Source organism: Uloborus diversus, chromosome 4 (genome assembly GCF_026930045.1).
Source record: "Uloborus diversus isolate 005 chromosome 4, Udiv.v.3.1, whole genome shotgun sequence".
NCBI lineage: Eukaryota > Metazoa > Arthropoda > Arachnida > Araneae > Uloboridae > Uloborus > Uloborus diversus.
This window is the reverse complement of record NC_072734.1, coordinates 20,464,395-20,491,036: the sequence shown is the minus strand read 5'-3', so window position 1 is coordinate 20,491,036 and position 26,642 is coordinate 20,464,395. Positions and strand designations below refer to the sequence as shown.

Here is a 26,642-nt window from a genome sequence, read left to right as displayed (position 1 = left end):
TCCTGTGAAGGAAGTATAGACATAGATAAAACGTATCGCTCCGAACCGGTGATATAACAGATGAAAATCTGAAAATTTTGAATAAACGTAGTAATTATTTGTTTAAAATCTAAACGTAATGTTCTTTCCCGCCGCAAAACTCGTAGAAAGAAAGTTTACATACAAATGGTGCGTGACGGCAGGCGTATAAACGATATAATCAATTGTGACGCATCAATAACAATTCATTGTTTGAAAGAAATTTTTAAACTTTCATCGCCGCTGAGCGATATGCTCTTTAATTTATTTTTCCTGTTGATCTTAAAAACAATTCAAAAAGCTTTAAACTCATGCGTTATGATTTGTAAACTAACATTTGTATAATCAGAAGAGATTATGCTTAACGAAGCGTAAACTCTCATTTTTTTTGTCCATTTAATTTTGTTTTTGACGCTGCCTTTTCAAAATAATACGTTTGAAAGCTTAACGAAATTCCAAAAAATCCTCATTATTTGTAACAAATAACAATAAAATTAAAGTACTTTGTAATGATTTGCAGTAACGTCCATTTTAATGCACACGGTGTTTGAAAAATGTATTGCTTAATGGGCTGGAAAGAATAAATTTAATTAAGGACACTATTTATACTGGATTGAAAATCTTCACTAATTAAAAACTAAATACCAAATGATACAAATAAAATGGTTTCATTTGTCCAAACATTTGTTACAAACAAATAACAAAGTAAAAATGGCATAATAGCAATACTTATATATATAATAGCGAATTCACTGATCGAGTAACGCTCTGACGTCATCAACAAATGAAAGTAGCACCACAGCATGATAATATAATAATATTTTTTGGTAATGTTTGACATGCAGGGAAATGTTTTATTTTGATAAGGCTGAACTGGATCCGGTAACTTAACTGTTTAACTGGTAAGACCGTGTCATTTCAGGGGAATGAAGAAACGAAAAAGTGGTCAACAATGAACGCTATCTACTGGAGTTTTGGGTTAATCCACTGGAGTTAGGGTTAAAATTTCAACTATCAAAATATTACCAAACAGGCAATTGTTTCGTTCAAATATAGAAGCAATTTTTACCCGTCATAACTTGACGGGCGATTTTCTTGTAAATATTTGAAATAAAATAAAGGGGGGAATCTGAAAGCAATAAAATAGCAATATTTTTTGCAAAAGTGCATTTTTTTATTGATTTTAATTCCCGACCAAATGGTGGTTTGTCAGCAATATACTGCCTTGGGCAAGTAAATGGCAGTATCCACTTTTTTCTTTTCGTTTCCCCCCCCCCATAATTTTTGTTAGTTTTACTCTATTAAGGCTTAACTCGAACGCCGTTTCGAGTTAAGTCTTGATTGTACATACAGGTTTTTTTGGTTTGGGCTGAAAAAATGTTTTTTTTTTTTTTTTTTTTAATTACCGGCAGCTAACTGCGACTATCAATATTTTACTGATGTTTGTAGGAAATCAAAAGTGTGTTTCTTTAAATATCTTTATCAATCATTTTTAGTAGATACTGTCATTGACATAACTCAAGGCAATATAAAAGCAAACAATAGTTTGAAAAACAAAAAAAAAAAATTTTTTTTCAATGCTCTTCAATAAAATATCAGATCAATCTTGGAGGTTTTAACTTTTAACAATCAAAGTTGTGTCATTGAAAATGTAACTGCTGTTAACGATTTTTTCTTTCAATATGCTGCTAATGATTAGCTGATTTTATGACCATTGAAAGTACGTCAATTGCTTTAGGCAAAAAATTTTTAAATTTAACGTAATAAAAATTCGTCCAAGTCAAAAAAAAAAGATGTAATATTTCAGCGGCGTCAACCAATAGGGTCGTTTCCAAAATTTTAAAAGTATAATTCTTTTTTTTCTGAAAGAGCATGCTTAAAAACATAGGATCTGACCATTTTTTTTAAATAATTTATGGAAGTTTAATGTTTTTAAAAGTTACTTAAATCGGTGCGCTTTCATTGTTTACACTTCTGTCGTGTGACATCACAAATGATGAAACGCCATTCAATGTTGCCATTCACAGTGCAAAATATTTAATTCGCATCTTTACTCACGTGTATTGGCAACGATATGGTTGATAGCAAGCATAGAGCACAATTTTAATTCGCTGCTTGATTATCATGACGTGGAAACGTAGTAGAAAGATGCGCCAAATTGCGTCATTTGCGACGTCATAAAAACCACGCCTGTTTGAAAAATCGGACATTTAAAAAAAATAATTTAAAAAAAACTGTTGGGAAAATGAAAGTATTTTCTGGGTCCATGTAATTTTTTTGCTCATTCTGTCCATTTCAATGACTAAAAGTAGTACTTTTGACTGAAGGAAACCACCCCATTACAGAATAAAACTTGAGAGCCCACGTGGGTGATATACATAAACATAGTCAAAACTTCCTTCTATCATCACTTATTTTACTCAGAAAACGACACATCAGTTAAAAGAGCACTCACAAAACGATTTCTCAAACTGTTACATTAACTATTGCAACCATCAACTCAGCTGTCAGCAACCCATGCTAAGTTCATGATAGTTTCAGCACTAATTAAATTTCTCATGGAACGCACTAAAACCTTATCGTTCTCTAACTAATACGCAATAAGACCGTTTCGTGCAAAAGTCAATAACTGGTCACTGGGCGTACCTGACGTTTTCGAAATCGTGTCAGAGCTTTTAATATCGGTATAATGTTCTCATATTTACCGTTTTATTACTTCATGAAACAAGAGGGAAGAAGAAGAGCACGAGAGGGAGTAGGGGTAGCGCTCGCTCCATTAAGTTTTCCCCCCAAAATGATGTAAGAGCTCTTCGTCTGCAAGGCCACCCCAGAGAGAAAGTATGTCATAGTGAGCGACTTTTGAGGCTACTGGATCATCTTCAGACGCGAGAAAGCTTCCTCGGTTGTGTTTGCTTTGGCTTGGGAGTGGTGGCTGGTGTTTACCTGCGTGTCATTCACTTTTTGACAGTTCTGTTCCTTGACGTCATCATCGATCTTTTTTTTTTTAATCTGATCACTGGTGAGCAAGCGTGGGAACAATATCATTAGAGTGATCTCGGATGAAAAAAATATGCTTTTGCTGATTAAAAGACAGAGATTGGACAAATGTATGCTATTTTAGTTCGCAGAACTAATATTTTAGCTGCCATTTTCAGCGGAGTTCCGACAAGGACGGATACAGACGACCATTTTGGGGGGGGGGGGGGGAGTCATGCTGAAGAACGCAGTGCAATATTGCTAAGTTTCTAAATGATGTTTAATGCAGTGGCGTCGCTATGGGGGACGGTTTGCCCCGGGTATCACTCGTCTGGGAGGGAGGTAACACCCAAAGGGGAATTGCAAGCGCTTTAAAAATATAAAGCTAAAATACATTTTTAAGACTACAATTTTGAAAATTTTCCGGGGACCCTTTTTCCTCAGGGAAAATTTTTCGCCCCCCCCCCCCGCCCTTCTTGGAGTGAATGTTATACTCAGGACTAAGCTCATATTATCAGTACTTTGATCTAGTAGCTAGACTTCCTCTTTAAACCAAAAAACTAAACTCCGTTATCTTTCATTGTGTTTGAGATACGTTTGAAATAATTAAGGCTCCATCAATTTCATACACTCCCTTATTTTTTTCAACTCTCGACGGCCAGCAGATATGCTTAAAGCAAGTTATACAAAAAGTGTTCATAGTTTTTATTTGTCTTTTGTAAATTAGCACACTTAAAATCTCGCTATAACACAGATGTATGTTGTTGTTTCTGAAAATTGTATGAATTTCAATTTCATGTTTGCATAGAGCATTAAAACCTTTTTATTTGTGTGTGTTTGTAGCGGGGGGAGGGGGACACCACATATTACCGCCCCAGGTGTCACCTATGCTAGGTACGCCACTGGCTTAATCTATCTTCTCATTAAATATAGGCGTATTTTGTCATTCGGTGAAATTGGAGTTTCATTAGGCAAATTGAGAGTTCAATATGAATGGATGAGTAAGATGATAAAATTTCGATACAATTAGAAACCACATTTACACGTGTACTGGCACTATCCTGCATTGTGTTAGTGTTTTTAAACACTTGGGTCATTCTGGCAAAAATTTTCATTTTAAACGCAATAAATTTAGAAAAGTAAAAATGTATACAAACCGTCGAAACATTGTATAACGACAGATGCACATAAAGACTTTTTAAAAAAAGTACATGCCCTGTAAAATGTTCACAGTAGCGAAATTTAGAGAGCGGTTTTCATACACATTAAATTTAATACGCTTAGTTTCAATTACATTGAATAATATTTTGAAATGGAAAACAGCAAAACTATGAACATATTAGGGTAACGGCACCAGTAACAGAGAGTCATAAGTTTGGATTCCTTTTTTTTTTTACTTCCTTTTACAAAAAAGGAAGTATTGTATTCGCGGGAATATTTTCACTCAAAAATCGGCCTTAATTTCCATTTTTCTCGACCCCGAATGAATGTTGAGTTTTTTTTCGTCCCGACCACACGTGGATATATGCCTAGGAACATACAGACACCCCAAATATTCATTTTGACGACCCCCTAGTTAATTACAACGAATTTCCTCGTGAGGTCTGTATATACGTATGTATGTTTGTATGTGCGTATGTGTGTATTTGTGTATGTATCTCGTATAACTCAAAAACGGTACATCCTAGAAAGTTGAAATTTGGTACGTAGACTCCAAGTGGGGTCTAGTTGTGCACCTTTCCTTTTGGTTGCATTCGGGTGTTTCTAAAGGGGTCTTTTAAACCTTTTTGGGAGGAAATCATTGTTAATTTCTATGTAAACTCAAGTGGTGTTATAATTTGTCGGACACTTGGCGATATAGCATCAGTCTTTTGATCGCCAAGTTTTGTTGCCAACTTGGCGATTTATTTTTTTAAATTTGGTTTTAATTTGGCCATTGTTGGTGATATTTAGAAAGTAAACAATTGTATCACATTAAAATTGCCAATAATGGGGAAATGGTATTAAATTGGAGTAAAAGGAAGTCATGTGATGCACACATCAGCTCTTTTTTTTTTTTTTTTCATGACTGTACCTATTTAATACTTGATTTGGTTGAAGCAAATTTTCTCTGTTCAAAATATGTATTTCAGTCGTTTTCATTAAGTCAGAAGTATCTTTAAAGTTTCTCTCTCTCTCTTGTCCAATAATCCGAAATTTCCCCTTATCCATAATATCCCCTTTTTCCTATCCGATCTGGGGCTGATTTTGGCAGGTTTGAATAGTCCAACGGCTCGTTCATCAAAGGCATCGGAAAAACAAAATAAACTTCACTTCAGAGACATGGTAGGAAAAAAAGAGGAGAAAGTATGGCACTTAATTAATGTAAATTAAAATGCCCGTGAACTTAGGCGTGCTAACTATTTCCGCGGGCAGGTTTTCTCAGCCCCACCTAAGAATGGTAACAAGCTTTCTCTATGGGTGAGCAACCAACCTAAAAACCCAGATTGTCATGATACTTTCTACGTTCATTCGAAAAAGTAAAAGAATGGGCTCTCGAAGTTTAACGCGGTAGAAAGATAAAAATATTAATATTTTTAACATCGAGTTGGAATCAGTTGGAATGTAACAGAAATTCCGAGTACACAGTATAATTAAAAAGTACGGTTTTAAAATACGTATGAAATATTTGTTAGAATAATAATGTACTAAATTCAAAATTTAAAGTACGTGATAGAATTATATATATGTAGCTACATGTTTTTTTTTTTTTTTTTTTTTTTGCAAGGAATTAGCATTCACATTTTGCCGGGAGTTTTAAGGTTTCCCTCGTCTGTTAAATTCTACGCACGGTTTCAACTTTTGGTGAAATTCTAAAGGCTGGAAGCCTCGGGGGAGGGGTCTCGTTTACTCCCCTCTACCAAATGGCGGGACTGATAATATCAATATAAAATATAGCATAGTTATACTAAAGCCTCAAACATGTTCAAGCTCTAAATTAATCTACAGTTGGGGTAATCCTAGCTAGGCAGCTTACCGAGAGTCAAATCGTCAATCAATTTTCAGTAAAACTTGAGTTTATCTAGCTTGAGAGTATAATTTGACTTGCACGTCAGTCAGCGACCACCTGCACATAAAATGCACGACACATGACACAGCTCAGTCCGGAGAAGCTCCAATCGTCAAAAGAATCGATTAATATGTCTAAGCCACAAATTAACCAACACACTGTTCACAAGCATAGAAACTCTGAAAGCAAAAATTCCGCTAGTAGATAAGCCATAAGAAAAAAAAATATTTTTCAAAATCCTTTGCTTCATAACATTTTAATTTCATATTTTTTAAAAGAAAACTTTAGACAATGAAAGACTATAATGATAGTTGAATTCACAGCAACAAAGCTATGTCCTCGCACTTGTTGACTATTTAAAAAACCTTGCTTGTACGTGTTTTAAATTTTTTTCTAATTTCTTTACAAACGTTGCATTTGGTAAACAATAACTCTAATGATTTACTTCTAAATGCTATGACCATTTCCTTCAGATAAACAAACAATGGCCATAATTTTTGTTCGCTTAATGTTCTCTTTTCCTTTTTAAATTTTATTATTCATTTTCAAAGGTATTTGGGTTCGCAATGCCAAGGTTTTCTAATTAGATCAGGCTTTTCTTCATTTTTCAAATCTATCGCATAAAAGTGAAAATCTGTACCAAAAGAAATAATAATTACCTATTCTCTTTACTAACTCTGAAGGTAAAACAGTCTTACTTTTACTTGCCATGTGATCAGACCTCGTGTAATAAACCCACGTATCCGTGCTTGAGCTCACGTGAGCTGAGTCCCTTCACTTGCTCAAGTATATTATTAACATTTTAAGCGGAATTCGGGCTATTTCAAGTAAAAATAAGTTGTGACGACTACAGGGCTCCTGCACTTATTTTGACCAAAATTAAGCCCTGCTTGTTACTGAAAAAGAGGCGTGACTTAGCTTGACACTGTAAGAGAGCGATGACCCAAAGAAGTTTGAGAAATATAGTTTAAAATCGACAGAAACTTAGCATCATCAACGCTATGCATTCCAGAAAAGAAAGCAAAAATAGGAAGAAGCGGAAATTGCTAAGTTTGTAAACAAAAGCAGAAAAACCTAACGAGCTTGTCAATACTTCAGGAAAAAGAATGTCCTCATTAGCCTTAATTATTCAACCGGAATATGTACAAATTCATTAATGGACCATTACTCTTCACTAATTTATTTGAAAGTGAAATTTCATGCATCTGAATGTAGGACTTATTTACAACTAAAATTATTTTTTCTACTTTTGCTGATTCGACACAATTTAAAGAAAAAAATAAATCAGTAACTTGCTACCAAGCAGCACGCCCTTGAGAGTCACAGATCTGGATGAAATTCTGTATTTAGGTCAGTTCGCACTAGATATGAAGCCAGGTAAAGGACTGCATAGGCCCTAGTTCGGCTGCAACGGGGGTCCAAAGTTGCTGTTTGAGTCCGGAAAAGCAATGGTTTTTCCTTTGAAATTAAATTTTCTTTTCCCTTTTCTTGGTTTGCATTTCCGTACGTGTCAATTAAATGCATTCACAATACCCCCCCCCCCTCGTTGTACTGACAAGATACGTCAAATGTCTTCGGAGGGTAGATATTGTCCCAAAGTTTCAAATTCCAATAAAGACGCCACTGCAATTCTGGAGTCCTGCAAAATCAGTGTAGTTCAGACGGCAAAAACTTGAGGGTCATAAATTTGGATAAACTTCTGGATTTAGGTCAATTCGTACTAGATATGACCCCAGGTAAACTAGTTTGAGTACATAGGCTTTAGTTCGGCTGCAAGGAGGGTCTAACTTTGCTGGTTTAGCCCTGGAACTGCAGTAGCGTTTTCTTTGGAATTTGAAATTTTGGCACAATTTTTGCTTTCCTAACATCTATTGCGTCTCTTGTTCAGGGTCGTTTGGTTCAAACCATGGTTTAAACCACGGTTTAAACCAATGTAAAGTAACTAGCAAAGTTTTATAGATAAATTACAGATTTAATAAATTTAGAAACTTATATTTTTTAAGGTAATGCAAGTTTGCTAAATAGTTTTTCTTTTGTTTTTTTCTTTTTAAAAATCAATGCAGCTTTCCTATTAGGTAAATAAATATACACGGCAGACCAACTAAGCTTTTCTGAAATTACATGAAGAAAAAATCCAACTCTTCTTTTAGTTATTCAATTGTTATAATTTTTCAGGCTTTTGTATTTTAAAATAGTCCAAAAAGCATATTTCGACCAAAAATTCATTTACTACATAATTTGCTTGATTACTTAAGGTTTATTGAGATAGATTACGTACCATTAAAGCGATGCATAGTGTATACAAATTTTAACGCTAGAATATTTAAATGACAAGAGAAAAAAAAACTAAAGACGTAGAAGAACACTAGAGTAGGCATAAAATTGGGCTTATACCTGCACTGCCGTGTGCACGTAAAGGGCAGTAACTGCAAATTTTTCATTTTTCATTTTTCATTTTTCATTTTTTTTTTTTTTTTTTTTTTTTTTTTTGCATTTTTGTCATCTATTTTACGTTATCTTTATTGTACAAGCTCGTTTATTTGGTTTCTGCTGAAAAAAAGGCGCGAAAAAGACGTCTAATTCCAACCTTTCCCCACAGTTAGTATTGAATCCAACACGCGTTTCTTCAGATATCTCGAAAACTCATTTTTGCAGATACTGCCGTTTTCCTGCACACGGCAGTGCACACCTTTTGCATCCCCGATAAACGCTGCACTCAGAGCAAGAAAAGAAAATATACAAAATAAATATATATAAAATAATGAAATCAGAATTTATCTATGTAACTCAGTGCTCTGATTAAAAATAAAAAAAAATACTGCCAAATTTTCACTTTTCAAAAAACTTTTTTTATCCCAATATTACAAAAGAAGTCTCATGTATAAATGGTGAAAGAATCAATAAACATTAATTTTTATGAGTCTTCATTATGTTAAAAGAATTTTTCATACTGAAGCTCTTAATTTTTTTTTTCTTTGATAAAAAAAAATTGTATTCCTAAATGCATTAAACTAGGAGAAATAATGTCTACAATGGAAAACATAATGATTTTCTTAAAACCTACTTGTCCTGTTTCTATAATTGTTGTCACTGATACATTAGGTGAATAACACGATTTTTTTTTTTTTTTTTTTTTTAAATCTTTAAACAAAATATGCGTCGATCTTTTGATTTTTAAAGTTGTATAATGTACAACAGACTTATAATTCATTTGTAGATACTGCAAAATACTTTTTTTTTTAAGATTGCGTGATTTTAATTTTACTTTTTTTTTATAATAGATAGCTATTAATATGAGGGGATTCATTTGCAAGAATTCATTCTTGGTTATTTGTAATTAATTATAATGTCTGAACCATCACAGTAAATTATTTCTTTGATTATTTATACCAAGACCCATTCACGTACTGTATTTTTTATAATAGTTAAAGATTTTCAAACAATATTCTCCTACAGAAATCTCTAAGTATGAGGAAATGAAATTACAAGATTTTACTCTTAATTATTTAATTAATTACGAAGAAATTAGGTACAGATATGAATATTAAAGATTCCTTAAAAACTAATTCATAAAATCTTCATGAATTTCCTAAAATAAAATTGTTTTTCTTACAAATAGTAATAAAAACCAAATAATCCGGTCAAAATCAAAAAACCCGCTTTTTTGAGGGTTTTTTCAAAAAAAACCGTTTTTTTTACCAACCCTGCTCTTGTTAGTACAACGTAGGGGCGGTGAAATTTATTCTGTACTGTGATTGTATTCAGTTGGGTGATACTGCCATGCAATATCAAGAAAAGAGTAAAAGAAAGTTATTTTCAAAGTGAAAATCATTGCATCCTGGAACTAAACTAGAAACTTTGGACTCCCATTACAGCCGAACTAGGACCTATGCAGTCAAACCGCTATACCTGGGCTCATATCTAGTGGGAATTAACCTAAATTCAGAATTTCGTCCAGATCCGTGACCCTCAAGGTCGTGCCATTTGGTAATTAGTAAAATCACGTCTCGGTACACCTCAAAATCGCTTATACCGCGCTGCCAACTCGTGCCCCCTCCCTTTTTTTTACTCTACAGTACAACCTTGTTTTGTCGTTTATCCGGACTAACTGGGGCCAAAGGCAATCCGGATAAAAGGTAATCCGGGTAATAAGCAAAACACATTCCTAAATAAGCACTTATCTTTTGCGCCGGAAAAAAGTTTGTCCTCCCTTATGTAAAACTAGTCTGGGCGCCAAATGCCCAAAAATAGGGTAACCTTGTTTTGAGGTATGAATAAAATTTTTTCACTGTTTTTGAATACTTATGTTGTGTAGATACTATATCCGGTTGATGCCACTCAGCCAGATTTGAGCAATTTGAGTAATTCAAGATGGCGTCCAAGATGGCGCTCAAAAAGGTGAAAATTTAGTTTTGGAGCGATTTTATCATGTGATATATCTTTTTATATGTTTTTTAGCTCGAGGAATCAGAATACAACGTCATTTTTGGTGAAAAATGTATGTAAGTGTGTTTACTTAAAGCTTTATTGAATCAAGTTGACAAAAATATATTGTGATGCTTTGAATAAGAAATCAAGAAACTATGTTTCAAATGTTAACATTAAGGATTAGTTTCTAAAGTTGCAGTTTAAAAGATAGTACTGAAGTTGATGTGAAAAAGATATATATGATATTGTTACCTAAGCTCAAGGTTACATAGTTGTAAAGTACAAATCAAACTAAAATTCTTCTTTAGAGTCACTTTCATTCACAATTCGAGCTATATTGGTATTTGGATTGCAGCACCTTTCCCCTTCATGTAAGCATTGACACATTATACTACAGGAAATATTATTTGCCCTACAACTACATCTCACAGTTATGCAGGATTGTTCAGATCGTCATACTATAATGTAATCTGAAGCAATTGAAGTATTTTGCGGAATGGCAGTGGGAAAAAACTCTGTTGATTTCATCTTTTTGCCAACCAAATGATGTTGCATCTGGGTGAAGAAATAATGGACTGTTTGCAGATAGCCGCAAAATAGTTTGAAAGTGAGCCCGTTTTACATTTTCGGCAAAGCAGTCCCTAGTGGGTGGTAATGAAGCAAATGAAGGAGCTCGTAGCTGTGCTTGACCTTTTTTTTTTTTTTTTTTGCCCAAAGAGAAATTCTTACTTCTGTCATATCAGTAGCACCTTCAACACCATAACAAGAAGCAATAAATGCTGTGCATTCTTTAATTACCTCTGTCATACAACTCTCTTTATGACCCAATTTTCATAACTGTTTACCAGCCTGAAGACACTTCAGAAGTATTTTCTCTCCCATTCCATAGAATGGAGCAACAGAATCACAGTCAGGCAGGGCATGAGTAGCCGGCAAACTTGAAATTATATCCTTGTATTTTGAAACTGTTTCTTTGATGTCTACTAATGCCCTTCCTGGTTTTAACGACGCCATACAGACTTCATTTTTCATACCTAGTCGATGGTAGAAGTATAACAGTAACACGAATACATCAGTGTCGTCACATATAAGATGAACAGTTTAATTTTCTTTCATTTTAGTTTCAGATGCTAGCTGCTGTATCATTATAGCAGTCTGCTTCTTCGTGCTTTGTTTTAAAATCGGTTCTCTGACTGAGGTTGCCCCTATGTACTTGAAATGGCGTAGTATTTCGTCCAGTAACAACCAAACGGTTCTCAAATGGGAAATTACAAACATTTGTAGAAATGAAGTTACATAAAAGCTGTATATCAATTGGCGCTTGTTGTCTTAATTGGACAGCATTATATTTTGTGGGGGAAGTGTTGTCGTTTCAGTTAGCACAAACTTCCTTGATACTTTCTTCCCACAACTGGTTCTTGTTGCACTTTTGATGCTGTAGTCAAAGTATCTGTCAAATACCAGGTGGACATGAGCATCTTTCAACATGACAGTGATTTTTTCAAGGAAATTTTTCAGGAAAACATACACAGACCCTCCTACAGGCCAATGAACAACCCACAGTAAAGCACAACCATCAACGATTATTAGTGTCGGTGACTTAGTTCTTCTTTTAGATTGCGACACACTCATTTTGTTCATTAAAGTGGACATACCAACAACCTATCTCATGTTTCCATCGTCTTTAAACATAGATGGAGGCACAGAAGAAAGTTCGTATTTTAAAACATCAGTCATTTTATATCTATGTAGCAATGATTTTGGAATATAAAAGAGAAGCGTCCATCTGTAACGCGGTTAAAATTTTGCCACTCTCTTTATCCTCATCCATGCGTACAACAAATAATTTTTTTGACTGACATGAAATCTACTTCGGAGATTTTCTTGAAAATTATGTACTGCTATTATAACCATTTCATAAGCTTTGTCCACTTTAACTGATTTAGCTGCTGCAATTTTTCCAGATACAATGTTTACCAATCCTTGAGGATGTACACACAATTCCAGTTTTCTCTTCTTCTGTTACTTTCTTCTTTGTGTAAAGGCAATTCATCAGAACCCTTTTGTTCGCTCAAAACAACCCTTGAAAATCGGAAAGTAGAACAGTCTATGAATTTCCCCGTTTTTACAGTAACTCTTTTCATTATCTTAGAATCGATTTCAGACAATATATGTATAAATTTTGAATTCTGTAAAACGCAAAACATTTTCCATTGAGGTTAAGGTTAGAATTATCAAATATTGACGATGGCAGCAGTCAGTCGGAAACTGCGCAAGGAAGTACTGATTTGGTTATGGTAAACCATCTGTTTTTTAGTGGACTTACGGCCGTCAGGGTGCACACACGGCCGTCGGAAGAGATGGGCGAGCGGGGCGATGCCCCCGGGCACTAAAATATGAGAAGAGGTCGTAAACTAAATTTTTAATGCATTGTAATTTAGTTTCTAAAATATTATTATTATTTTTTTTTTATTGAAAAATAATTTTTAATTGCTCAAACATTAGATTTGCTTTCGTAAGATACATATACATTTAAGATTATTTGTTCAACTATGTTTAAAAATTAAATTATGATAACGTTCGGTACTTTTCTATCACACGATTACAAGCCTAAACAGCTTGTTGACGTGATTTTCGGGGTTTAAAAAGAAGGCCTTTAAATGTTCATCTAACTCTAAAAATGTAAAAAAGTGTTCGGTGGGGGGAGGGGGGGTCGAAGAATATTCGCCCATTTACAATCATTTTTTAGGACAACCTTGGGTACTCAGACGGTCCACTATAGCGGGTTCGACCGTATAATAATACTCTAAAAATTAATGTTGCTTCATAACAAAATTTGCAATGTTTTGGGCGCCATCTTGGATGCCATCTTGAATTACTCAAAATGCTCAACTCTGGTAAAGTGGCATCAGTCGGATCTGAAATGTACATAACATAAGCTATCAAAAACAGTCAAAACATTTTATTCATACCTCGGAACTAGCTTTTCGAAATGGCACCCTGACTAAACTATCATAATGTGATTTACGTCGTCCTGACGCTAAACACATCATTTCCCAACCGGTGGTTCACGAACCCCTGGGGGTTCGCGAGGGGAACAAATGGGGTTCGCGAAAATAATATTGTAATGGGGTCATTCTCAGAAAAAACAGGGATTTTGGTGCTCATTTAAAAAAAAAAATCCTAGTATGTTAAATACTTAAGATTAAGTTAGATCTATCCTAAAATGATAATGCTATTATAGTGGTTCAGATCAAGCGAACAAATATTTTAAGTTTTTAAAATTACTTTGTTAGAGCCACATCCATGGACAAACTGTGTCCACAGATGTGATGTCCACGGATGTGATACAAACAACAATTTTCTACATTTAAGAACATGTGCTTTTGCAGTTTTTACTTGAAAGTTGAAAAGCAAAGATTTTACATTTAATTCATTGAATTATTTTATTATCTTACCTAATTATTTTAAATCTGTATGAGCCACAGATGTGATGAGTTGATCTTTCCTTTTTATAAATCGAGGACAAAAATTTTTAAATCAAGTCCCAGAAATCTCAAAGCAAGCTTCAGTTTCTGTCCCACTAAACAAAATGGCTTCTTGAGGGTTAATCTTTTAACCAATACAGTTTGGTGCCGCAACCTGGAAGAATTTATTGGCACCTTCTTTTCTGTCAACAGATGTGACTATTTCTCTGGTCACAAGCATTAAACTTGCAATTAAATAAATATGAAAATTAAGATTGACTTTAAATTTCTGAGAAGCGTGTACTAAATGTGTACTTGATCGAAAATATAGCTTAAATAGCTAAATTTCTTATTTGGTGCATGAAATATAAAGTATGGAAACAAAAAAAGATAAGTGGTTACAGTCCACGGATGTGATAAATCACATTCTGTAGCCAAAATTTAAACAATAAATAAAATATTTTTTCTCATTTAGTAACTTTAATATATTCCATCAGTTGTATTAAAGAGTTTTATTCACTTGAATTATTTTCTGAACTTTTATTCTTTGTTGTAAAAGCCAGAAACACAAATTCCTGATTTTTCTGAGAATGACCAAATGGCGGAATTTCATCATGCTTGCTGAGTTTTTTTTTTCTTTTGAGCAATCACGATTGCTTATTGCTTTTATTTGACTGTTTTTGGCGTCCTATCATTTTATTTTCCCACCGACACCCTCCGCACCATCACCGTCGACCGGTTCCTCACGATGCTGCTACTATAGCGAAAACCATCTCCAGGTTGCATCCATGTCCTACACACACGCGCATACATACGCAACTACACACACACACATACATACGCAACTACACACACACACATACATACACAACTACACACACACGCGCGCACATACACACAGACACATATACAAACACATACACACACATACACACACGCATACATTCAGACACCTACAACTACACACATACAAACACATACACACACATACACACAACTACCCACACATTCATGCCTGCACACAGACACAAACACATATTCCTTCACACTCATACACATACCCCCCACACACACATTCATACACACAACTACCCACACACTTATGCCAGCACACAGACACAAACACACATGCCTACACACACATACACATACCCCTACACACAAACACACACGCCTACATACACACACTCGTGATTGCGAAAAACATAATTTGAATTTGAGATGTCAAAAATTCAAATAATTTTTTTTTTTTTTTTCTCATTTATTCACTTGTTTCTTACCCCTTTCATCTTTCTACGAAGGTTTTAAGTCATCCAAGATCACCAAAAGAGAGCAAGTTCTAAGCCCATATCCGTATAGGTCATAGCAGATTTACTCCCAGACACTTCTTTTAGGCGTTTCTTGTGTCTGTCATAGACATCTCTTGTGTTAGAAAAATACCTTTTAAATATTATTACCCTTTTGAACAATATTTCCATGAGAAAAGGGATAAATACAGAAGCAAATAAAATGCTGACCTTAATTGTAAAACTGGCAGATATTTCAGGCAAACTTTGAGCTTCTCTATTTTGCAATTTTCCCAAGAGTTTTTCTTTTTTTTTCCAAAGTTGACTGAATCTCAGCAAAAAATAATCACTATGTTTGTTCTTTGATGAATTTGTTTTGAATTCATTTTCTAGCTTTTCAGTTTATAGAACTATTTGTGCTTTCATATTTTGCAATTAAGTCTCGTTCTTGTTATGATCTATTGAGCAATATTACTAAAAAAATTCTCCCAAATTTTACTGTGCATGCGATTGCTTTTTCGCTTGTTATTTATTTCTTCCTTTACAATGGGTTCGCCAATTTCTTTCGTATTTTTTAAGGAGTTTTTTAGGGAAAAAAGGTTGAAAACCGCTGCTCTAAAGTATAGAGTTTAACTCGTAGTGATGTCAGACGGAGAACCCAAGTACGCAATGTTTGTAGGATTACTATAATTTGTTGTACGATCTATGTAGGAGTTGTACAGTTAATCAAGAGAAAAAACGAATATTTGTCGCTTATAGTTTGTTCTTGCTATCATATTTAGAATTATTACTTAGCTGAACATAAATTTGTAAACTCTACAAATTAGATTCGGATAAAAGATTCTCCTGTATTTGCTTTGTCCTTGATACAGTTTGTTTAATAATGTAACAAACACAATAGTTGATAACTTTTCTGATACCAAGTATTTGTGTCTGTTCTTTTTTTCAAGCAGACAATTTTCAATAACATTTATTAAAGCAAATTGCCTCATGCAAATTAAATATATGAATATTTATGGCAAGATATTATAAACAGACTAAGATAGAACATTCTTGAAAACAAATCAATCAACTCTTAATAAGCCATTCAGTGGCGGCCATAATGGTTTAGTTTCTGTTAGGATAAACAATATGCATTGTTTCAAATAATTGGAAAAAGTACAGCATTTCAACTTGATATCGGAAGGAGAGGGTAAGCTTATTTACATTTTAAGCTTTTCAAACTTCCAATGGTACCGAGCTTTTGTTGAATATCAATTAATGGATTTGAAAAACGTTCAAAAAAATTAGCAAAACGCGGACATGTTTATGATAGCTCATTTTCAAACGTCTTCTTGAAAAATGGAATTGTTTATAAGAAGAAGCAAGTAATGGTTGATAAATTAATATTTATCAGATGGTTACCATATTGTTTAATAATAGTGGAAAACAATAAATGAAAAAATTATTTATTATTGTATCTACTCAGAGTAATGATTTTCACAAATAAAATAATTTTCTATCTTAGATAAACACAAGAAATGAATGGCCGTTATTCCGTTTCGTAAATTTTTTTCCCGCGGAATCCGAAGGTTCCTAGGAAGATCAAGGTTGCCGCGTTCCTTTTTTTTTTTTTTGTATTTAAAATAATCATTTTAAAAAATCGATATAATAAGTTCTGAATGAAGCATTCAATCAATATTTTCCGAATGAACAGCACAGAAAGCATCAAAATGAATTGTAGATAATAAACTCAATTATTCTCGACGCATGACCGGCGTCCATGTTAGTATAAGAATACGAATTTTTTATTGAAATGTCATTTGTTATTACAAAACATGTGCTACTTTCAGATCACAAAAAGTATTATTTGGAATATTTTTCGTTTTCACTGCAAGAAAATTTTGAATGCTGAATTCAGCTATACTAATGAGGATGAATCAAGGGTTCCGAGAACAAATTGGACATTAAAAAAGGTCCCATTCATCATAGAAATTAAGAAACGCTGATATAATACGATCCTGAACACCCTTTTGTCTTGGTATACAATTTCAACTAAAAAACCGTTTACCATGAACCTGAAACCGGGTTATTTTGACCTAGAATGAACCGTCCCTCCCGTTTCAAAAAAGCGAGAAGAAAAGTACATAAAAGAAGCCTTAAAGTTAAACTGAAAAAAATGTCTAGACCCTAAAATAAATCAGAATAAAATAAACATTAAAGAAATATTTAAAGCTAGGGGGCTCTGTGCCCTACTTTCTTTGCTTGCTACCCCCGTTCATGAATCGCCAACCTAAGTTGCCAATTACAGAGAAAAACAGGCTCAGCAATTTTACAATAAAAGCTAATTTCTTTGTTGGTTTCTATTGTTTGTTTGTCTGTTGGTATCTTATTCTCACCAACCGCAGATCGAGTGTATTCCCCAGAAACCGAAACCATCTTTTCATGTCATGGTAATGGCATGCCATTACCACGAGAATTTTTGCTACCAGTTTCCCCACCAGATGGATGCACTTGAACTCTCTCAAATGCGAAACCGCGCTAAGAATTTAGTTTAGCCGAGTGTTCCCATGCCAAATAGGCATTTGAAGGAATATTTAACATGCAGCATTTATGCGGCTTGTTAAAGATGTACATTCTGCACAAACCTGCAGCATGGACGCTGGAGATTTTCTGCTTCTTGAAAATCCACAGACTGGGGTCGGGTGGTAAATTAAATACAAATTTCGTTAATGATAAAATTCAGGAAATCAACTTTCAGTTACAAAGTCCCCCATTTCTGAAGGTATAAAAACAGATCCCTGGACTGAGCACAGAGAGTAAAAAACTGTCAACTCCAAGGCAAACTAGTGCAGGGTCCACGTCTGATACCAATCTCGTCCTTGATCCAATTAAGGGATGCTTTTCCTCGTTTCAGACACTACACGCCTTTCCGCGTTGTAACGGAATCGAGCGACTTTCGGTTCACGCTTGCCTCCTCAGAATGCAAATGTGTCTCAGTCCGCGGACCAGAATTTATTTTCGCTTTTCATCGTTCTTCTTCGAACGCATACTTCAAATCGCACTTTCCTCTCTGTCGAAATGCCACATTTCGCAGCTATCTTACCATCTGTGCTGCAACCGCTTTTTCTTTTCACCACCGTCGTTTGGGAAGTCGTTTTGCACTAATGTGGTTCGGCGGCTGCAGGCACTGATTTTCGCAAAGTCTCATGGAATACAGTTTGGGAAACTTTTTATCCTATTATTTGGTTTTCATTTATTTCTTCTGATTTAGATGCTTTTTATTTATTTTTTTTAATTTAATAATTGGCAAATGAGTGAATTGTGGATTCTCAACTATTTCCCAATTTTATTCCCCCACATTAAGAGTTTGCTATTTTACAATGAGTATTTTTACTACTGTTCCAAACCTAAGCAATTTGTGAAGAAACTGAGAGGGGGTTTTTCTCGGAAATTTTTATAAAAATTTAAAATTCTTGTACATAAACCAAAGCGAAAATTTAAAAAAAAGACTCACCTGACGTTCAAGGTGATTTTCGATTTAAAAAGTTAGCCCCTTAAGCGTATAAAAAAATTGTAACAGACATGAACTAATACTCATTCATTGTTTTTATTTAATTCAAAAACCAGAATTTTTCAAACATTCAAAAACAATGATAAAAAAAAAAAACACGCGCTGCGTAAAATGCAATTTTAACAAAACATTTTGAGGTTGTTCACAAAAGATATTCCACTTTGAGGGGGGAGGGGCTCATGAAATTGTGACAAGGGTGAGGGATGGTTAATAATAAGCAGTGATATCACGTTTTTTTGCTTTGTTTTTTTACACATGAGAATATGTTTATGAAAAATGGCTTGACACGTGACAAGGGTAGAGGAGGTGGTCGGACGAAGTGTGACACTTTGTGACAAAGGGGGTAGGGGATCAAAAATGTTTGAAAAACGCGTGACATCATTATGGACAGCCCCTTTCATGAAAATTACATCATAAGAATTACGTTATACAAATAACTATGAACATAAAGCTTTGTAAATTACGTAAAGGACGAAAAGAAGAGATTTTATAATTGGTATATGTTAGGTACAAAATAATAATAAATAAATAAAGAAAAACTGATTAATTAATAAAAACATTAAAATAAGGGAGGAGGGATTGTCCTTTTGAATTTCAGAGGTGAGCTGTAAAGGGGTTGTCTATGAATTGTGTCCCACATTTTTTCAACATGATTGAAACCTTGTCACAATGTGTCACACTTCACCTTTCCCTCCCTCTCCCCTCCCCTTTGTTTCGTTGTTTTGCAGAATTGTTATAAAAATGCCTAATGTCACACTGCTTGTTACGCCCTTCCTCCCCGTCGTCACACTGTCTCAATTTCACGAACTCCCCTGAAAGAGTGACATCATTTGTGGATAACCCCTAAAATAAACTAAAGAGTTCGTGGTCAAGTTTAACTCAGTATAGTACATGCTTGTGTGGAAGGGAAATAACAAAAACGGAAAACCATCTTTTCACATTTTTTTAGGGCAAACATTCAGAAAACACATTTTAAATAACGGGAGGGGAGATTAAATTCATTATTTTATTGCTCTGATATGTTTTCCTTCACGAAGAGCTCTCGGCATTTCTTAAGAGTATTCATCCATTTTATTGATGATCTAGCCTGCTCTTGACCCTGATCTAGTGAAAAACAGGCGTAAAAGCAAGCTCATAATTTCAAGTTTAGTGTTTAGAAGTTCTGCTTGTTCGGTGTAAACTTCCCAAATTAGATCACACGGTTCTTATCCTATTATCCTTATCAAAGAAACTAGACGCACACCTATAATTTGAAATGGTGATTTTTTTTTTTTTTTTTTTTTTTTGTCTTCAATCATTTTATGTTTTTCTTCAAAGTTTTAAGATTTATTTAAGCTGCGAAACTTTCAACATCAATTAAAGTAAATCCTACCTACAGATGACTTTTTATATTCAATCATTTTCTTGCCCCTCCCAGTCCCTATTTTTTACATATTTATTTTTCAACTTTTGTAATTTTCCTTAAGGAAGTCACATATGAATCATTTTCTTACTTAACTATTGATAGTGGTTTCTCACTAAACGTTACTACTGTAGTGATAAAAAATAAATGAACAGTATCAAGTTATTCTTGTTTCATTTTTTGCATTGCTTTTGGTCATGAATTACATTTTTTTTTACACTAAAAATTAATTTCTAAAATTATGGAGAATCTGAAAACTTGATTAAAATGTTATTTAACTACAACTCCGAAATTTTATTTAATTATAGAAGGATTTGTGCCAGTATTTATGTCAGAAGTATTTTTGAGTACTATTCTATTTTGAAAATTTGTAGTTCCCAAGTTGTAATAACTCAACCTTTGAAATAAAAATAAGATACTTTGTTCGGATTATAATCTAAAAAAGTGTTTTCTCAAATATGTAACAGCAATTAATATATTTCCTCTGTTGCTGCATCATCATCCTTACTATAGTCTGTTTCGAAAAGAAGGAGGATATTTGCTTTTCTATGCAAAAATTAAGCATGTTTAAGTCTTAAAACTTGGTTTAAAATTTCCCCCTTTTAAACGTTACTATTGCCGTTGCCAATTGTAGCACGGTCAACCTCGAAAATAAAAGTTGTGTCAAGTTACGCATGTTCAACAATCAAGATTAAATAAAAGAAAAAACAAGAACTTCCGTCTAGAACTAAACGAGTCTACTTTCTAGTACATGATCAATATTCTCAAAAAGTTAAAATCACAAATTATTTCAAACATAATTTTTTAATATTTTAAGGCGATTTCTAGGAATAAAATATGTCTCACTCATCTAAAGAATTAGCTGCGTAAAAAAATAAATAAATAAAAATAATTTTTAAAATTAATTTGAATTTTGACCTCTTGAATTCAAATTATGTTTTTCGCAATCACGAGTGTGTCTGTGTGTATGTAGGCATGTGTGTTTATGTGTGTGTAGGGGGTATGTGTATGTGTGTGTAGGCATGTGTGTTTGTGTCTGTGCGCAGGCATAAGTGTGTGAGTAGTTGTGTGTATGAGTGTTTGTGTGTGGTGGGAAATGTGTATGTGTGTGTAGGCATATGTGTTTGTGTCTGTGTTCAGGCATGAGTGTCATGAGTGTGTGGGTAGTTGTGTGTAGGTGTGTGTGTGTATGTGTAGGCGTCTGTATGTATGTGTAGGTGTCTGTATGTATGCGTGTGTGTGTGTAGGTGTCTGTATGTATGCGTGTGTGTATGTGTTTGTGTATGTGTGTGCAGTTGTATGTGTGTGTATGTGTTTGTGTATGTGTGTGCAGTTGTATGTGTGTGTAGGTGTATATGTGTATGTGTTTGTGTGTGTGTGTGCATATGTGTGCGTGTGTGTGTGTATGTGTGCGTGTGTGTGTGTATGTATGCGTGTGTGTGTGTATGTATGCGCGTGTGTGTAGGACATGGACGCAACCTGGAGGCGGCTTTCGCTATAGGAGCAGCATCGTGAGGAGCCGGTCGGCGGTGATGGTGCGGAGGGTGGCGGTGGGAAAATAAAATGATAGGACGCCAAAAACAGTCAAATGAAAGCAATAAGCAATCGTGATTGCTCAATAAACGAACAAATAAAATAGCAGCACCTTTTAAATAAAACAGCTAATGCATTTTTTCCATAAAAAAAATCTTTAATCGCTTTCAAAACGAAAAAATAATAATTAAAATTAATAAGTTCAGTAAACTAAATACATCATGTCAAAAAAAAAGTTTGTTTTTCCCCTGTTGCCCAAAAATATTTTTAATTGAATTAATGTACTTTCCAAAATAAATAAAAACAATAAATTGTCAACTTAAAGAAATAATTTTCTTTGTCAAAAAAAAGAAAAAAAAAACCTCCGTCTGCGCATATTTTACTGTAGAAAATATAAAGGACTTCGAGTTCATCTGATGAAAACTGAATACATAAATTAAAACTTTCGAGTGAAAATAAAAACAAGTCATATTTACAATAATTATGTCACAGTTAAAACCATGTCTGGTCTGCGGAGTTGGAGTCAATCTCATTTTGGGATAAAAGAGTCAGATTTGGGAGTCGAAGGTATTTAATTCAAAGACTCGGAGTTGAAATCGGTCATTTCATTTGGAGTACGCAACTCTGCCAATATTTGCGGAGTCGGAGCCGGGCTTATTTTGGGATAAAGGAATGGGAATCGGAGATCCAAAAATTGGAGTAAGTCATTTTTCATCCGTGTATAAATTTTTTGCCAAAACTACGAAGTCAGAGTCGAAGTCGGGGAGTCGGAGTCCAACTTATTTTCAGGAAGTCGGAGTCAGGTGCTCCAAAATTCTCGGAGTCGGAGTCGGGAGTTTGTCGTCAGGAGCTATTTCCAACAAAATTTGTTTGAAGTAAATCAGTAAAGTGCCTTTAAGTGCGGAATCCATATTGACTTTCAGTTTCCTCGTAGGCGCTAATGTTAAGGGATTTGAACTGTTCAAAATTGAACGGAAAATTGTTCAAATCAAAAAGATATTTTATATACATGTTTTTCATCAAAAGCTTTTTCCTACAATTTTGCTTGAAGCAAATTCGCCTCTAATTTCGGAATCGCCTTGAATTTCCCCGTAGGTGCTAACGTTAAGTTTCTTTGAACTGTTCCAAATTCTACGAAAAATTGTTTAAATCCAAAAGTGAAATATAGGAATAAAGAATCCTCGCCGATATCATTCGAACAAAAAAAATTTGTTCGAATCGGACTATTAACTCAAATGTTATTGGGGGGGGGGGGGGAGACAAGTACAGTAAAACCTGTAAAGTTGACCACCATTGTAAGTTGACCACCTTTATCAGGCACGGAATTGGCCTTTATCGTATAAATAAACCTCTGTAAGTTGACCATCTGTTTAAGTTGACCAATAAAGTAGAGCACCGCAAGTGGTCAACTTATACAGGTTTCACTGTACTTTGATTCAATTGAGTCCAAAAATAGAAAGAAATATATGTTTTAACTGTCTATAAAACCTGCCAAGTAATTCGGAATCAATGGGGTCGTTTCCAAAATTTTAAAAGTATTTTTTTTCTGAAAGAACAGGCTTAAAAACATAGGACCTGACCATTTTTTAACTAATTTGACCAAATTTAATATTTTTTTAAAAAATATTTTAATCGGTGCGCTTTCATTGTTCACGTTGTTCACGTCGATGACATTGCAAATGATGAAATGCCATTCACAACGATATGGTTGATAGCAAGCGTAGAGTGCAATATTTAATTCGCTTCTTGATTATCATAACGTGGAAATGCGGAAGACAGATGCGCCAAAGTACATCATTTGTGACCATGCCTTATTTTCAAAATCGGACATTATAAAAAAAAAAAAAATTAAAAATGACGCGTAGGGAAAAAAAGTTTTCTCTCGCTTCATGTTTTTTTTTTTTTTTGCTTATTCTATCAATTTTAGTGACTAAAAGTAGTACTTTTGACTGAAGGAAACAACTCCATTTCGAACTCCTGACTTTCCTCGTTAGCAAAGCTTAAATATTTAACTAAATCGAATTTTAAATGATCAATTTCTAGATTTAGCTGTATTTCTTCTACGCTTGAAATAATATGTTTTTCAAAACCAGATTCGCACCAGATTTTCAAATTTTAATATAACATTTTGAAAAGATAAACCCTGTAATGTATGCGCATTTGCACACGTTTGTACGCAAATGCACTTTGTTATGAAAATCTTATTTAGTTTAACAAATAACTGTTTTCATTTACACATGCTTGGAACACTATTTAAAACAAATTACATAATTTTAAAATAACAAGTTTTTTTTTTTGCCGGAAAAGGAATTTATGTGAATTTTAAAAGTACATTTAGATATTTTACTAATTTTTTATTAATATGCATCAATAGTCATGAAATACAAAACATGTAATTTATATTTCTGAGAAATTTTAGAACCTGCATTATTATACAATTTATGAGCAAATAATAAAAAACTTCTCACTTGTAATGCATCACAGAAGACATTTAGCATTGCACACTTTCATAGTTTACTTAAAAGTTAAAGAGCTTTTTTGACATTTTAGGGGAAAATTAAAGGGAAGGATAAAAAGTAATCAACTCCCCTCCCCCCTCCTCCAGCTCCCAATACTTAAGCGAAGCGTTTTTTTCTTCCACTTAACCACGTGATTTCTAGCATAAAATATCGACTTGGAAAATATTATGCAAGAATGGGTTTGACTCCCCCCCCCCCCCAAAGTATGGGTATTTAGAGATTTTTCCAACCCCCGTCCCCCTTGGTACCCTTTCGTAATTAATGAGTGACCCCTAGTAGGATTTTATTTAATTAATATTTGCAAAAGAGTTACAGAAATTCTTTCGCAGTCATATTGCATCTGCGATAAACTTTTTGCTAATTAAATAACAATATTAAACAATGTATATCAAGCTCAAACTGACAAATTGATTGCAGAGTGCAGACACATGTTTCTGGGTTTCAAGGAACCAATTTTCTAATACAAAGAAGTGTGAACAGTAGGATGAAATGTCATCCAAAAAAGATTTTAGTTCGGATGACTATGATTTCGCGTTCAAAAATTACCTTGCAAGAAAATTTCAAAATAGATCCTAATTTTATGTTTCCCACACTAACCTTATAAAATGAAAAAAATACTTTTTTTTTTTTTTTTTTTGAACTTTAGTCTGCAACTTTAATTTTCAAAAATCTATGATCCGGAAAGTCATTTAGAAACAAGTTCAAAAACATTGTTTCAAGTTTCTTGTGGTCTTCATTATTTAAAAAAACGGGTTATAAAAAATTTTCGCATAATTTATCATCTAAGAACTACAAGTCAAAATAGTTATTTAAAGAGACTCAAGATTTAGCCTGTAATTTCTCTTATGATACGCAATCATATTTTTCATAATTTAAAGCACATGAGTGCACTTTGACTTATCAATTATATTACAGTAAAACCCCTTCTAACGGACACCGCTCAAAGGCGGACACCCCTCTTATGCGGACAATTTTTAATTCCCCAGTTCCAATGCAAATAACATTATTAAACCCCTGTCGTGCGGACACCTCTCTATTGCGGACAAAAAATTTGTCCGCAATTTACTCTATATATACTAACGTACTTTTCTTTTAATCAGGATTTTTTTCAATGACACTCATTTTCAGAACAGATACATATAGATTTGTATAAATATGCCTTGCCTTTTTTTCCATTTATTTAAATCATGTGAAATTTTTATCAAGAGTCAGGAAAATGTAGTATATTTTATGCGTTTAAATATATTAAATAATTTTCAGTGGTGCAATTACTACAAAAATTTGTGATGAAGAACTAGTAAAATTTAAAAAAAAAAAAAAACACGGCAAAATATTTAAAAATTTACACAAAGAAATAATAGTTAGCTTAAATTAAAATATTACTTACTTAATAAAAGATAAAGGTATCCCGTTTGAGACAGGTGCGCTGTTTTCAAAAAGTTTTTCATTGTTTTCGGAAGAGCCACTTCAGATATAAGGTGAAGAAAACGGACGATGTGAATTTTACATGAAAGAAAAGAAACCACAACACAATAAAAACTGACGAAGTCTACGTAAAACACCACATGCCGCTTCCAGATTGTTGATAGTCCGATGGCTATTCAACGGACTGAACTCCGAAACGAAATCGAAACCCATTTGACATAACTGTGTCGACGGCTACTAGCGCCATCTCTCGAAGGCCGGGCGAAGCTCCGTGGGAACTATGCTCAAGTGATTTTTCTTTGTGGTTAAGTATTGTCGAAGTCGAAGGCTCGCTCTTGTGTAAAAGGGACGGAAAAAATACGTCCTTAAAATATTTTGCCTTCGAGTATTCACAATGGGAGGTTTTAATTCCTGAAGGTTTGGCGGTCATGTTCCAGTGATAAAATAGTGTGATGAGTTTTCGTGTTTTCACCGTAATAATATTTCCTTTCATATTTTTATCTCGTTTAATACGGCTGATAAAATAAAGGTTAAAATGTAATTCATACAATGAATAGATGAATAGAATTGGATAATATTTGCACAGGTCATTTTTTGGTTTATGGAAGCCGTCAGAGTAGCGCCCAACCTTTTTTACAAGAAGGCCACACCTCAAAGTAGTATGAACTTCGCGAACCAGAACATAAAGAATAAAACTCTAATACCTTTTACTGTTTTCTAGGTAATAGGAAAACGCCGATTAATCAACAGTACCGATTAATCAGCCATTTTCGATCAAATTTTGCTGATTAATCGGAGGAAAAATAAATTTCCAAAACATTTTTTTAAGCATACCTTCAACAAGAAACTATGATGAATACATTTGTTAACAGAAAATTAAATGTAAATTTTTGCAAACATTATAATAACATGTAGTATGAAATTGTGTAAAATAAAAACAAAATAAAAAGTTTAGAAAAGGCGTAAAACTGGATGAAATATTAAAG

At 33.9% G+C, this 26,642-nt stretch overlaps 1 protein-coding gene across 1 annotated transcript in view; it reads right to left on the bottom strand.

Annotated features, from left to right (window-relative positions):
- The window catches only part of LOC129219780 (uncharacterized), a 242,999-nt gene extending 217,216 nt beyond the window's left edge, over positions 1-25,783 (bottom strand). The window contains exon 1 of the mRNA XM_054854080.1: positions 25,619-25,783. Coding sequence (XP_054710055.1) covers positions 25,619-25,679 — 61 coding nt within the window. The 5' untranslated portion in view covers positions 25,680-25,783. The remainder of the gene's footprint in view (positions 1-25,618) is intronic.
- Positions 25,784-26,642: the final 859 nt, after the last annotated feature.